This window comes from Pavona decussata, unplaced genomic scaffold (assembly GCF_977016875.1).
Source record: "Pavona decussata unplaced genomic scaffold, jaPavDecu1.1 SCAFFOLD_391, whole genome shotgun sequence".
Classification (NCBI taxonomy): domain Eukaryota; kingdom Metazoa; phylum Cnidaria; class Anthozoa; order Scleractinia; family Agariciidae; genus Pavona; species Pavona decussata.
This window is the reverse complement of record NW_028145763.1, coordinates 302421-317742: the sequence shown is the minus strand read 5'-3', so window position 1 is coordinate 317742 and position 15322 is coordinate 302421. Positions and strand designations below refer to the sequence as shown.

Genomic DNA, 15322 nt, shown 5'->3' with positions numbered 1-15322 from the left:
GTTGATGTATTAAATAATTACAAGCTTGTGGATAAATACTAGCTTGTAATAAATTAATAACGATGTCTCAGTCTACGAAATCACAAATGTGCGAAAAATCATATTCCTATAGGTTAATTTAGGTTTAACGTTTACGTCTGTGATTCGCAACAACTGAGGTTGTGGTTTGTAATTTATCTTAAAAGGCGACGATTAAGGAAGCTGTTATTCTTATACTTTTGTGTTAAGACTGCATTTGGTAGCATACCAAAGACTCAATTGTTCTTTCGGATGAAAGGAAGCTTCAAAAACGTTTATCATTTTTATTTTCGCGCTATATACGACTTAGACCCTGTTCACCGGAGCATTTGATTATCTCTTTGTTTTTCACCTTACAGCACTTTTCCCTCCTTTAATTGCTTATTCATTGGCAAATACAGTAAGTTCCTTATTAAATACATCTATGTATATACAACAAAAATGGGACGCTACAGCAGCAGAATGGCCATCTTTGCAATACTACGGTGTGTTGGAATGTTTCCTGAGGTATTACAAATATTTGTCATGTCACTCATCGTCGTTCGCGTGATTATCAACATTGCCATTTTCTAAAAAAAAAAATAAACAAGCTAACGTCATCACTCCCCTGGTCATCATGCAACGCGTTTTTCAAGCTTTAATACGATGGGCCTTGTCAGTTTATCCATAAACGCATCAAATATTGCTCGTGTCCCGACTGTATTAAGTTCTGTTCTTCAAACTTCTGATTTAAACAGCCTTGAGGCTCGAGTAACATTTTCACAACAAGTAGCGGTAGGAATAATGTGCGGGTCATTGCGCATTTTTGACCTCATGATTATTGTTTCGCGCTCGGCTATTTCGCGCGACGTCTCGACTATTCAGAAGGGGACTACTTGTAGTCTATTATTTTTGTGAAAATAGACGCATACGTCAGAGAATAAACATTCTTAGGGGAACAAATTACTTTCATTTTCGATTGTCACCTGACGTCTCACAAACAGATACTTCAGACTAACTAATTCCTTTGTTTTCTGCGGTCATTTGTTCCTCAAGAAAGCTACCAACAGTAAGTATATGACGTTCGCCTCTAGTTGCGTTAGCTGTGATTTCATACAATAACAAAAGATGAAAATTTCGTCAAACAGACCGGTTTATTTGACGAAAACGTCGGTGGGTGAAACAACATAACGCTATCTTTATGACTCAAACTATTGCATGCACACATGGACAACGCCGATAGGATTTAATGAATTTGGATGATATACGTTATCTTTAGCCTGAGTGCCATGCTTTTTTCTTTCAGCTCAGATTGCTTCACGAGAATTTCCGTCCGGTATCTATGAAATTGCTGTGATCTTACAATTACGATATCATTAGCAACTTTTGAAATTGGTTGAAAATTAACCTTTAAAAAGTCATAATTTTACTCAATAAACGATCCCTAGCAAGCTTAGTCAATATGAAATGCGATCTAATCTTTGCAAGCTTATGTGCACTCTGAAGGGATGATGTACGGTGTTTGGAGCGAAAAATCAATTATGTTATTGCCATGCTATGAAAACAAACTCGGTGCAAGGTTACGTTGTAATGGTGCAAACAATCTGGGTACAATGTTACTTTGTGATTGTACATGTGCTATCAATCTGGGTACAAGGTTACGCTGAAATGGTGCAATCAATCTGGGTACAAAGTTACGTTGAAATAATGCAATCTACGTTGATAAATCCGGCGAATAGCAAGTTAAGCGTTTTGTTAGATGGTAACAATTGCAGTTAGCGATTGGCGTTGAGTTCGAAACGTTTTCATTAGTCGTATTTAGAGATCTTTTACAAGGAGGATATCGATATTAATTACTGCTTGAGGTAACTGCTTTTACGCAGACTCTGTTTGGTTGATATAGCGGTATTCTGTACGAAATGATAAATAGGCGAAAAGTGTGCTGCAGATCTCGGTTTATATATTCATAGTTTACGTTCACTCGTGTGTTTCACGGCAAGGTTGTGGTTTGTAATAATCTCAACTGGCATTAATTGAAAAAGCATCAATTTTTTTATTTACTTCTGATTTGATGGTTTGTAATTTATCTTTAAAGGCGACGATTGAAGAAGCTGTCATTCTTATACTTTTGTGTTAAGACTGCATTTGGTAGCATACCAAAGACTCAATTGTTGTTTCGGGTGAAAGGAAGTTCCAACAACGTTCATCATTTTTCTTTTCACGCTGTACGCGATTTGGAACCCTGTTCACAGGCAAGAGAGGATGAGCTACTTCTTCCTGTCTTGTCACAGGCTAATGTAATATATGAAACAAGAACCCGTTTAGTTAAATCTGCTCTATTGCAGCGTCTGTTAACTAATACTCAACCTCTGTATTTGAATTTCATGACTTTACCCTCATGTGCAGCCGCTCTAATTATAACAATGCCCTACACATGGAAATGTGACTGCCTGCGTGATGCAACGTTTTCTATTATGTCGTAACGGGGAACTCATCTACCGTAACATCACTAGAAATCCCTATATGCTTTTTAAGGAAAAACAAGAGAGGCTGATGGGCAAAACTATTACGTCATGTTCTGTATTTTTAATTACATCGCGTGGTACGGAAAGTTACCTCGTGTATTTACGCCTTATGTGAAGTACATGTAATTGAGAAATCTTCGGTAGAGTTTCTTCTCGGCATATCGAACAAAGGATAATAACAGCGAAGTTTTACTCTTTTTTGAAATAATCATTGTCCCATTGATAATAAATACAACTGATACCTCTTTTTTAAACTGACAACCTTCAAGGCTCATGTTTCCTCATTGGAGTCGATTTTTTTGCGCGTACTTGCGTGTTTCCTCTTTACATACTGGCGCCTTTAAACCAAATAAGTTAAAACAGTGTTTGCAGGACGTCAAATCCCTGCAGGAAAAAGAAAGAAAAACGCTCTATAATCTCTCGACCTCACAGGGTGGAGGCCGTTAGGCGATAAATTGGTCCCTCTTATTGATTACTGGCGCCTTTCTCTAGTAATCCCCCTTTGATGAGGCCTGAAATTAAATAACCCCCTCTCCAGAGGCTTAGTAGAGTTTTTAAGTGAAACTGTTAAATAATCTCAATGGCACTGGTAGAAATGTTTTTCGCAATGCTTAAATTGTACGTTTGGACAAGTCGGCGAAGTAGCCGGAGGTCAGGTCTCTGGCGTATCGGTAATTACCTTATCATAAGCAACTTCCAGTATGATGTCACGTAAGATAATGAAAGGTCAGCAAGACAATGGTTGAGGTCACACTGGAGAAAGTTAACCATGGTAAACTCAAGTTTACCATGGTTAACGGCACCGCAAGTGTGACCCCCAATTTTCAGTTTACAATGGTAAACCTAACTCTGGTAAGTTGCCCTGACAACAGCGGCAAGAACAAAGTTGACTTGACCCCAGATAAGAATCTAGTTACCCAAAAAAATAGGTGGGTACATCTCTTGTCTATCTAAACCATGCTTATTTTGTTGACAGTTTGTCATCTTTTTGGACAAACGCAGTAATTACAATACATTTGTGGATTCATATTTTATAAACATGAAATTTATTTTCCCGCTCATTCGCGCGTGTGTTTGAGTTCCTTTCAACGAGCTGGCAAATGAAGTCGAATGTTTCCCCTGTTACCCTGAAATGGTCTTTCCAAAGGGCTCGAAGGAGCCGGTTATTATACATTTCCTCAAACCATCCCTGTGGTCGAGGGTAAACCCAGGCTTGCCTGCGCGCTCTTCTTTGTCTTTGCCGTCGACGGTTAATTAACGAAACCGCTGCACTTTCTTTGGTCCCAAGATCTAAATGGTTGTATGTGAGAAGGAAGTGAATTCTACGTGCTCGTCTAAGCAGCAGAATTAAAAGCAAAATGGGAACAATTGAAAATGCAACTCTCTCTTGTTGATCCATAATTTTATTACGCGCTAAGTCACAGTTCAGTAACTTACCGCCGATATGAACTCACGCGACATGTCAACATTTAGTGTACTCGTCACGTATAAGTTTACTGATCATGCGAAAAAGTGTACATGGAAAGCGTCAAATCTATTTTTTATGACTTTGACAGGTTTACTACGGTAACTAGGTGGTTGCGCAATTTACCTTGGTAAAGCAATTTTTACCATGGTAAAGCCTCTAGTGTGACCTCAGCCAATGACTTGCTCATATACTGTATTTTGTTTTATTTTAGTAATATAATTCTGATTAGTTTTCAGCAGTTATTTTTTCTTTCAATTTTAACAGATTGTCTTTTTTTTGGTTTTGTTTTGCAGGTGTAAGTCGTTAAGGTTGAATTTCTTCCTGAGAGTGAAACCAACTGATTGTTAGCAAAGAAGGCCTACAAAACGTAGCACCTACATAGTGGTGGACTGTTTGTTACAAGAGCATCCAGTGGCAGAAAACGTAGCGACCACAAAGCGTAGGAGTCAACTGGTTGTCATAACAGAACCCCCAGCGCAGCAGTCAGCTGATTGTCAAAACAGAAAACCCAACAACCCATCGTAGCAGCCGCTCGGTTGTTACAACACCCATCGTAGCAGCCACTTGGTTGTTACAACAGAACACCCATCGTAGCAACTACTCGGTTGCTACACCCATCGTAGCAGCCACCTGGTTGTTACAACAATAAGTAGCAGCCACTTGGTTGTTACAACTGTAACACATTGAACAAGAAATTAACAGAAATTAACAGATATTCAAAGCTATACAAACCTTGCAAACCTTGCAAAACCTGAAAGAGTGTGACATAAAACATAGAGTGCGATATTGAAACAAAAGAGACAGTGAATTACACAATAAAGGACTGTGAAGAAGAGTGGGACAAAAATAGTAAGAGTATTTAACAATGCTTGACATGAATAAAAAAGTGAAATACGGTACTTGTAGGTCACTATTTGCATTGTTTATTAATAATATTAAAAGGGATACTAAAAGAAGACGACATCATTATCGAGAACCCAGTAGAATCCCATTAAGAGCTCTAAAGAAGGGTTTAAAAAGGAGAAACAGAATATTTCTTAGAAAGTATGTTTTAAAAACTGTCCCAAAATCGTCTTTTCTTTATCAAATTATCAAAGTAGCTTCATTACGAAAAACAGTACTTTGTAACAGCAGGAAAGCTATGGAAAACTGCACAAGCAAATATCTTGCATCGAAAAAAGAAAGGACTTATAAAAATGTTAATCATGAAATGACACATGTCAGTATAAAGGAATCTGGCGATATAGAGACCAATCCTTATCCTCGTGTCATTGCTTTACGTGGACTCTTCGATCCTTGCGTTATTTCAAACAAAGAAGCACATATTATAAATGGGAATATATTCATCAGTAAAGCAACAAATTCCAAGACCTCTTCCATCAGTGAACTGTCACAACAGGGAACAAATGCTAGAAGACATTTCATAAATTATTGCCTTACTCATTCAGGCAAGTTTTCATGTGCAGTAGATTGTTTTCTTGAACTTAGCGTTGCTATTTTTAAAGATTCTCTGAGAGATATCGAACGTAATGAGTTTTTTCAAACTTTATTTGACGCATGTCTACAGTTAGAAAACCATGATGTACAAACAGAAATGGCAGTAGTTCGAGAACCTGTTTGGGTTTACTTAAGACAACATTGCAACTCATTTACCGCAATGTCTGCCGATGCTGTATTTAGTGACATATTTAGGTTGGATACAGTTGGTATGATGACGGAGGAATTAAAATCCCTTTTTCTTATACAACAAAGTAATCAGTCAGTTTGTTCATCGTGTAACAATGCAATTATAAAAAACACAGCTATATTTGTACTTTACATAAATTCTCCGAACTTGCTTCACAATGGCTTAGAGAATTATGTTTCTGAGGCTATATTACCAAATAGCAGTGCACTCTACTGTGATTTGTGTCAAGAGCATTCTGGGGATCTTTCAATGCTACAACATTTTGTTATACTTCCACGATTTTTAACTATGGAACTGTCATCCAATTATATTAATCAAATATTTTTTCCTTTGACTATGGATGTACTTGGTCAAAATTATGTACTTAAAGGCATGGTTCGATGTCTAAGTTCTCATTTTACAGTTGCTATAAAAGATGATGCTCGTTGGATATATGTAGATGATATGTGTGTTTCAGTTAGAATTTACACTTCTTTTCAGCACCTCTTGAGTAGCCATTCTAACGGTTGGTTTTTTGCTATATATGAAAAGTCTTTAATAAGGGATAATAATGGTAAACAAAAAAATGCAGTGGCGTGCAAAACTGTGCAGCAAAGTTGTAATAACGTTTTTGTTGGCACTTTACCGAAAGATGTACCTATTATTAAAACTACAAATAATGAAACTATAACGAAGAGTTCTGCCATAGCTCTGTATGCAATTTGTTTTTCTGTTATTAAACCTTGTAGTTATTGGAAGTCTGATACATTAGATGCTCTTGTTGAATATGGAAGTGCTTTCTTTACTGAGACTATTAAAAATCAGACAAGTTCCAGTGAACTACCACAGAATGTTAATATATACGGTGCCAATATTAATGTAAAGGTTGTTACGAGTAATAAAGGAATTCTTGTGTGTAATTCATTTTTTAGTAAATTAGCCCTTGAGAGGTTGATGTTGCAAAATGGAACTAAGAGTTCAGGATTTTTACTTCAGTTTCCCAGCCTATGTTTAAGTTGCGTTTTTCACAAAACCAGCAAAAATGTAACATTTTACTTAATTTCTTTGAATAAAATTCAAGGACTTGGTGTACACAGAATAAGTGATAAAAATTACTTAGTAGAAAGGGTCTGTCAAAGTGTGACAAATACTGCAAAGTCTAATGAAATACAGTATTTCTTTCAGAGTGTATTGTGCACTTGTGAGTTAAATAAAGGTGAAAAACAAAAGATTATGAAATGCCACAAATCTGCTAAGTGCAAAAAAGAAATTGCAATTAAAAGGAGAAAGTCTTATTCTCAATTTGAACCTGCAAGGAAAAAAATCTGCTTAGATAAGCGCCGTGAGTGTTACAATAATGAAAAGCAAAAAGTTCTGATTGCACGCACTGAAAAATATAAATCTATGGATCCCAATGAAAAACAAAATATGCTCACTCACCGTGCAGAGAAATATAAATCTATGGATGCTCATGAGAAAGAACAACTCTTAGCTAAAACAAGAGAAACTTATCACAACATGAAAAGCGAAGAAAAAGAAAAATGGCTTGAAAAGATCAGGAGAGTGGCTAGGAATACAGAGGAAAGAAAAGCTATCTCAGACAATGACTTGGACTTCTGTATTGCATCTTTCCAAAAAGCAGTAAGAGAAGGGCCTTATTACATATGTTCTGTGTGTAATAGAACTCTTTATAGGAAAACAGTAATAGAATTAAAGAAAATTAAATATGTCAAACAGCATCTTTTCACAGGAAAAATGTCTTTTGATAAGAAAGAATATATCTGTAAAACATGTCACTCTAAATTGTTAAAAGAACAAGTTCCCTGTCAAGCTGTTTATAACAAATTAATGGTTGATGAAACCCCCCCAGAACTAGAATGTCTAGAAAAACTTGAGCAGATTCTTATATCTCAACGCATTGTCTTTGAAAAAATAGTAATTATGCCCAAAGGTCAACAAAGGAAAATTAAAGGAGCCATCTGTAATGTGCCTGTAGAATGTGATCATACCTGTAATGTCTTGCCTAGACCTCCTGAAAGCTCAGGAGTAATTATGTTAAAACTTAAAAGAAAGCTTGATTTTAGAGGCCATATTTATTTTCAAGCTGTACGACCTGCAGTTATACTCAATGCGCTAAATTGGCTCAGAATAAACAATCCTTTATATAGTTGTATAACAGTTAATATTGAAAACATTGACATAAATCTGAGAGAAATGCAGTTACGAGCTGATTCAGACAGTGCCGATGGTGAAGAGTCTCCAATTATTCAGGTATCTTGTGAACAGACAGCAACAAATGATCAAAGTGAGGAGGAAAGAAATGATCCTTTGAATGAATTTAGAGCAGCAACTTCTGAAACGTGTTTACAGTCAGTGCTACCAGATTATCCTGTAAATGTGGACAAAAATACCAGATTAAAGTCTCATGGAAATGAAATTTTTAATATTGCACCAGGTGAAAATAAACATCCAGTTTCATTCATGACTGATAAAAATTGTGAAGAATTAGCATTTCCAGTATTATTTCCAAAGGGCAGATTTGGCTATACTGTAGAGAGAGCGGTCAATCTGTCACCTACAAAATACTTCAATGCCCGTCTTTTACATTATAGTGGTAAGTTTGCAATGAATCCTGAATATTTGTTTTTTGCGCAGTTCATCATAGAACAAAAAAAAGTTTCAGATAGTATTGCTATTGCTCTGACAAAAGTTCATGGACAGTCTCTGACTGCATCTCATTTAAGATCTAATGTGCAAAATTTTCAAAATCTTATATTTCAAGACCAGGCTTACTTGTTTTTAAGGCAAATTCCAGGTACACCACCATACTGGCAAAAATTTATGTTTGAAGTTATAGCGATGGTAAAACAACTTGGAATTCCAACATGGTTCATGACATTGTCTTGTGCTGACCTTCGATGGCCTGAGTTGTTTCAAATTATTGGGAAAATACAAGGACTTAATTTAACTGATGAAGAAATTGAAGGATTGTCTTACAATGAGAGGTGCTCTATGCTTAATTCTAATCCTGTTGTTGTTGCTAAGCATTTTCAGTATAGAGTAGAGACATTTTTTACTGAAGTGTTATTGAGCAAAGCAAATCCTATTGGTAAAATAGTTTATTATGCTTTACGTATTGAATTTCAAATGAGAGGATCACCTCATTTACATGCACTAATATGGACAAGTGATTGCCCAAAGTTAACAAATGAAACAAAAGAAGATTACATAAAATATATAGACAATCATGTTCAAGCATACTTGCCAGATAAACAAAAAGATTCTCAATTATTTACCTTAGTTCAGACTTATCAGAAGCACAATCACTCAAAGAGTTGTAGAAAATATACTAATGTTCCATGCAGATTTAATTTTGGACAATTTTTCACAAAGAGAACAGTAGTAGCAGAACCACTTTCTGAAAAGTTAGATGAAGAGTTGAAAAGAGACATTTTAACAAGAAGAAATGAAATTCTTTGCTTAGTAAAAGAAGAAATAAATAAAATCTTGAACCCAAATAAACCACAGTATAATCCTAAGACAACGGAAGAAAAACTGTTGAGTTCATTAGGTGTTACAGAAGAACAATATTACTGGGCCTTGTCTATATCTGGTGATTCTGATTTTGATCTGCATCTTAAACGACCGCTTGATAGCTGTTTTATCAATAATTATTTTGTTGCTGGAATAAAAGGTTTTAGGGCTAATGTTGACTTACAACCTGTTTTTAACCATTACAAATGTATAACTTATGTTTGCTCATACTTCACAAAGGATGAAACAGAATGTTCACAGGCTATTGCCAATGCAGCAAAAGAAGCAAAGACTTCAAATTTAGCCATTAAAGACAGTTTGAGAAAAATAGGAGCGGCTTTTCTTTCTACTAGAGAAGTGAGTTCACAAGAATGTGTATATAGATGTATGCCTGAACTTTGGTTGAGAAAAGTTTTCCCTAAAACAGTTTTTGTGAGTACAGATTTACCTGACAATAGAATTCGAGTTGCAAAGAGCAAAATAGAACTTGATGAGTTACATGAAGATAGTACAGATATTTACAAATCCAATATAATAGAACGCTATAGCATCAGACCTAACAAAAATCCAATTATTGATAACTTATGTCTAGCTGAATTTGCCGCATATTATTACAAAGAATACAAAAATGATTGTGTAACAAGCGATGCACAACCTGAAATTCTTACAGATGATGTTATAGAATCACATGTTCAATTTAATACAAATGCAGATGTCATTAACTATTTACCATCCAAAATAAGATTAATAAACACAAACGAAGTTATGAAATGTAGAAAAACTAAGGCTGTATTACGGTATCATAGACCCAACAAAGTAAAAGAACCCGAAAAGTACTTTCACCACTTACTTATGCTGTACTATCCATGGCGTAATGAAGATAGTCTTATTGGCAATGAACAAACATACGCATCAAGATTTTATGAGCCGAAAGTGCAAGCTATTGTTGAACAAAAAAGAACAATATTTGAACCTGAAGCAGATGCTATAACAGAAGCATTAGAAGCCCTAAGAAATAGTGAAGTTAATAATTTTAGCCATTCCTTTGATTCTTTCAATGATCAAGAAAATGAAGACTTGCAATTAGATATGCAAAGTAATGTTGAAATTGATGACGAATCATTTAATGAACAAATTATTTCACATCTTTCTTCCAATTCTAATAGTGATAAAGTGTCTACAAATGCAACAATTACAAGTTATGTTCAACCAAGGGAAATTTCTGATGATCTATTACGTGAACATATAAGGTCGTTAAACGAGAAACAGCGTATTGCGTATGATAGTGTGCTACGCTGGTGTAGAAACAAAGTTAAAAATCTTCGTTCTTTAAAACCTTACGACATTAACCCAATATATCTTTTTATGACTGGAGGTGCTGGCTCAGGGAAAAGTCATGTAATAAATACAATATATCAGACAGCAATTAAAACATTTAGACAGACAACAAGCAATCCTGATCTGCCAACAGTACTGTTAATGGCACCCACTGGTGTTTCTGCAATACACATAGGCGGAACAACTATACATTCAGCGTTGGCTATCCCTAAAGAAACCGGTGACAATCTTCCAGCAATGTCTGACCAAAAGAAAACACAAATGAGACTTACACTGTCGGAATTAAAGCTTATTATAATAGATGAAATTTCTATGGTTTCTAACATTACTCTTCTTCATATACATCAAAGGCTAAAGGACATTTTTGGATCATCCAGCTCTAAACTATTTGCCGGTATAAGTATTATAGCTGTAGGAGATTTGTATCAACTACCACCTATACGGAGGAAACCTATTTTTGAAAAATTCAACAATGAGTGTTTCAATTTATGTCATCCATGGCATGTCTTCACGATGATAGAATTGACTGACATTATGAGGCAGAAAAATGATCGGCAGTTCGCCGAAATTTTAAACAGATTTAGAACAGCTTCACAAACTGAAGAGGATCTTAATTGTATTAATTCTCGAGTATTAGTCCCATCAACAAACAATTACCCCTTGAATGCACTTCACATCTGGGCAGAAAATGATCCTGTTAATGAACATAACAACAAACAACTTTTACAATTATCTACACCTTTGTTTGTACTTAGAGCAACAGACCAGTATCCATCAAATGTTACAAAACAAGATATTGACAAAGTATTATCAAGAGGGAGATCTGAAACAGGAGGGCTTGAATTTGAAGTGAAGATTAAAGAAGGTGCTAGAGTAATGCTTACTACAAATATTAATATTGCAGATAGACTTATAAATGGACAAATGGGAACTGTTGTTAAGATTGATGTCAATAAAAAAACACAAAAGCCAACTGTGGTTTATATAAAATTTGATGATAATGAAGCAGGAAGAACTTTAATACAAAACAGTAGTAGTATATTTGCTAGAGAAAATGCTGTTGTTCCTATTGAACAAGTATTATCAAAAATAAAAGTTCGACCAGGTAAACCATCGTCTCCAGAAGTACAGAGAATTCAATTTCCTATAAGTCTAGCTTGGGCATGTACAATTCATAAAGTCCAGGGTTTAACACTGCGAAATGTTGTTATAAGTTTCCATTTGAACAAACAAAGATCTTTTAACTATGGACAAGTATATGTTGCGTTAAGCAGGTCAACTTCACTTCAAGGACTTCATATTTTAGGAGAAATCAATACTAAACACATAAAAGCAGATCCTAGAGTACATAATGAATATGATAGATTAAGAAGTTTCAAGTTAGTAGATTTAAAAGACATTACACATTCAAATAAACGAAAGATAGAAGATAACAATTTAGTTGTAACATTATGCCTTTTAAATATACGCTCTCTAAGAAAACATAGTTCTGATGTTAAATGTGATGTAAATCTTTTGAAAAATGATCTTATAGCATTTACTGAGACTCAACTTTTACCTAATGATAACGATTCAGATATTATAGATAATTTATCTCCTTTTTCCTTATATAGGTATGATCATAATTCAGATAAATACTCAAGTTTAGCCATATGCATCAAAAAAAAATTTCATGTTACAAATCAAGAATACTACCCAACTTTAAATGCTGTTAGGTTTATGTTCACATTTAACAACCATAGATCACACGTAAATATTTCTCTTCTTTTAATTTATCGTAAAAATAACTCAAACATACTTGACCTTATTAATGGTATTGACTATTTAGTTAGAAGCAATCCTATCGATATAATCTTAGGAGATTTCAATATTAACTATTTTAGCAGCAACGACATGGAAGTACTCTCATCATTAATGCAGTCTTTGGATTATTTACAAATTGTAGCGATGCCTACATTTATTTCAGGTAGTTTACTAGACCATGTTTACATCAGACAAGCAAATAACCTTAATATCGATAGTTCAGTAATCAATGTGTACTACTCTGATCATGATGCAATAAAAATCACAATACGAATTTAAACTTCGCATTTACCGTTTCGTATTTGATAAATAATAGACTTCGTATCTCCAATACAGAAAATAATTCGTTAAATCAAAAAAGAATGTTAAAAACTTTGATATAATTTGATCTGATGAGACACAGAAAGGAGCCCGTCCATCCTTCCTAGCCGAGTGCCGATGTATTGTCATCAATGCATTCATGGATTCTGTTATCAAGTAAGTAGGATACAAAAAGGCTTTTTACTTTTTCTATATCAACGTTCGACTCCTTACTGTGATGTTTTGTTGAGCTCTAGAAGTTGATTGATTTGATTAATGCGTCGATGGATTGTATTATCAATTATGCAGAATACAAGTAGATTTTCTAATAAATTAATTTGTAAATGAACGAAATAGATCCGCTTTATGATTCCAGCCATTATTCTTTTCAGTCACTAGCGCAAGATATAATGAGTAGATGCTCAAGTATAAACTTCCTGAATAAATGTAATATAAAGATCCGGTACTTAGACGACGAACATAACTCATGGATCAATCTACCCAACAACAACAAACGAGGCTTCAGGAATTTTGGAAGACCACAAGAACTGCTTCAGAAAGGGAATTTTTAAACAATTAAATTGAGGACAATTCAAGCTAGCCCTTCCCGAGGGGGTGCTTCAAGTACCAATGTTCGGTTTGGCGCAAGAACTCCTTCGCGCTGTCGCCTATTGAAAAAGGCACAGGCGACAGTTTCAAGTTTGGAAACAATTCTGCAAACCTGAAGTATCTCAGTGAAGCATAGTGTCCAGTGACAGACAATGGAATGAAATACATTGGGAAGCACTGTGTTAAGTTAAACTACTTGAATATCAAAGGCTACAAAGCTGTACGAGATGTCGGCATAACTCACATCGTTCAAAACTGCTTCAAACTGATATTTCTTGATATGGGGAAGTGTAACATCATGGATTATGATATTGATGGTATGCATATTATCAGCATTCATTGGCCTCCGTTGAAGAAACTCATTATACGAAGATGTGAACATATGACAGCTACAGGAATCAAGACTATTGCTGCACAATGCTGTAGTTCCCGGTAGTACTTACAAGTGCAAGAAATCTTAGAAAACTATAGATGAAGAAAAAATATTACTGTATTCAAAAGTATGTGTACATGGATAAAGCATTTGTTCAGTCTGTTTTTTTTTTTTTTTTTGCTTGGTTTGTAAAGTAACTTGCAGCTCCAATACAGTGAGTTGTGCTATCTTCTTGATAACTACGGCGTGAAGAGGAAATTAAACTATGTAGTACATCGTCACGTACCTGGAACTGACAAGGAGCAAGCGACCATATCGTTTTAATGTTTTAGATTCAAATGTACTGTTTACAGAAAGAAAATTAACCTTTTGAAGGGGTAAATCGAAAGGATAAGTTCCAAGAACTACTCGACAGTTTAAATGATAGAAAATGGACAGCTCGCGGTATTGACTGCGGACCAGATTGTGCTTCGCAGTGCGAAGAGCCAGGAAACCTGCGCTGCAGACTTCGTCGAACTGATGCCTAAACTTTATTGGAAATCCACTCCATAAAAAAATTCAAGTCTGATTGTCAATTTCTACTTAAAGTTTACGTGTTCATTAAGTAAAGCTTTTTGTCTTCAACAATAATATTATCTTCTGTCTTCTGAGTCAGATAGTGTAATCTGCCCCGGGTCATGACGTTTTCCGAAAGCAATTACCGTTATGATCTCAGGATAGCTGTGAAGCGTACAATGGAAATAAATCAGGAATAGCATCACGCGTAAATGCCAGTATAGGCATCTTGTTTATTCATTAAACTCACCCCTCTCCTACTCGGGGTGTATTGTTCTGATTGTCTTCAACAAAAGCAGGCCAATCAAAATCCATTCTTGTCGCTTACATCGCGAGGGAGGGGACCCACTCACCGCTACCTGTGTGACGTCAACGCATCATTTGATCTATTTATTAAAAACAAATTAAATTTGGGGCCATATTGTTTATAACATGTTCTGGACTCAAGTGTGCCGTTTTCAAACGGAAATTTCACCCTTTTGAAGCGGCAAATCGAAAGAATAACTTCTAAGAAGCACTCGACATTTAAAACGGTAGAAATTGGTGAGTTCATGGCGAAGGAATCGTGCTTTGTTTGACAGTCCTTGACCACGACGCGAGACTAAAAAGAGGTCATTGAGAAGCTTACGTTATCGTAATGGAATTCCACACATTTCCGGTGAAAGTCTGAGTCGCGTAACACAAGGAAAACAACGTAACGCGATCGTCGTGACTCAAACTATTCCATTAGCAAGGATAGTTTTATCAATCGGCGAAGCATACAGTTGGAAAAAATGAATCAGCCCCAGCATCACGCGTAATGCCAGTAAAGCAGGCATCTTGTTATTTGGGTTCCTTATTTGAGTAGCAAACGGTATTCTGAACGTTCCCACGGTCGGTTAACCCAAACTTACTAAAATTACTTCATTACTTAATAACTTCATTACCGCATTACTTCAAACCACTTCATTTCTTAACCCAGGCTTAGACTTACTACTTCAATTCTTTGTGTAACTGATAAGAACTGTTCGAATAGGTTAATGAGGTCAGAAAAGAAGACCTCCAAGGCACCGGAAACTAACAACGTTCAAGTCTTCGTAGATGTAAACATGTATGTTTAGTTTTTAATTCATGCGGGCCTGGATTATACCAAACATGACTGTATCTCATTCTGA

General features: G+C 35.5%; 2 protein-coding genes across 2 annotated transcripts; both read left to right on the top strand.

Annotated features, from left to right (window-relative positions):
- The first annotated feature begins 1848 nt into the window (after nt 1-1848).
- Nucleotides 1849-8406, top strand: LOC146451220 (uncharacterized). The gene is made up of 3 exons (XM_085099321.1): nt 1849-1862; nt 4284-8270; nt 8378-8406. The coding sequence occupies exons 2-3, from the start codon at nt 4856-4858 to the stop codon at nt 8404-8406; spliced, it is 3444 nt and encodes a 1147-aa protein (XP_084955447.1). The 5' UTR covers nt 1849-1862; nt 4284-4855.
- Nucleotides 8407-8466: 60 nt separating this feature from the next.
- On the top strand, nt 8467-14513 carry LOC146451219 (uncharacterized). Its single transcript, XM_085099335.1, has one exon. It carries the CDS (start codon nt 8498-8500, stop codon nt 12608-12610), a length of 4113 nt encoding a protein of 1370 aa, XP_084955461.1. The 5' UTR covers nt 8467-8497; the 3' UTR covers nt 12611-14513.
- Nucleotides 14514-15322: the final 809 nt, after the last annotated feature.

Excerpts from the sequence above, each read along its gene's own strand:
- LOC146451220 (XM_085099321.1), top strand. The coding sequence starts at position 4,856 with ATGCTTGACATGAATAAAAAAGTGAAATACGGTACTTGTAGGTCACTA. Across the intron at positions 8,271-8,377 it reads CCGTCTTTTACATTATAGTG|TCTCTGACTGCATCTCATTT; the intron begins GTAAGTTTGCAA and ends GTTCATGGACAG.
- LOC146451219 (XM_085099335.1), top strand. The coding sequence starts at position 8,498 with ATGTTTGAAGTTATAGCGATGGTAAAACAACTTGGAATTCCAACATGG.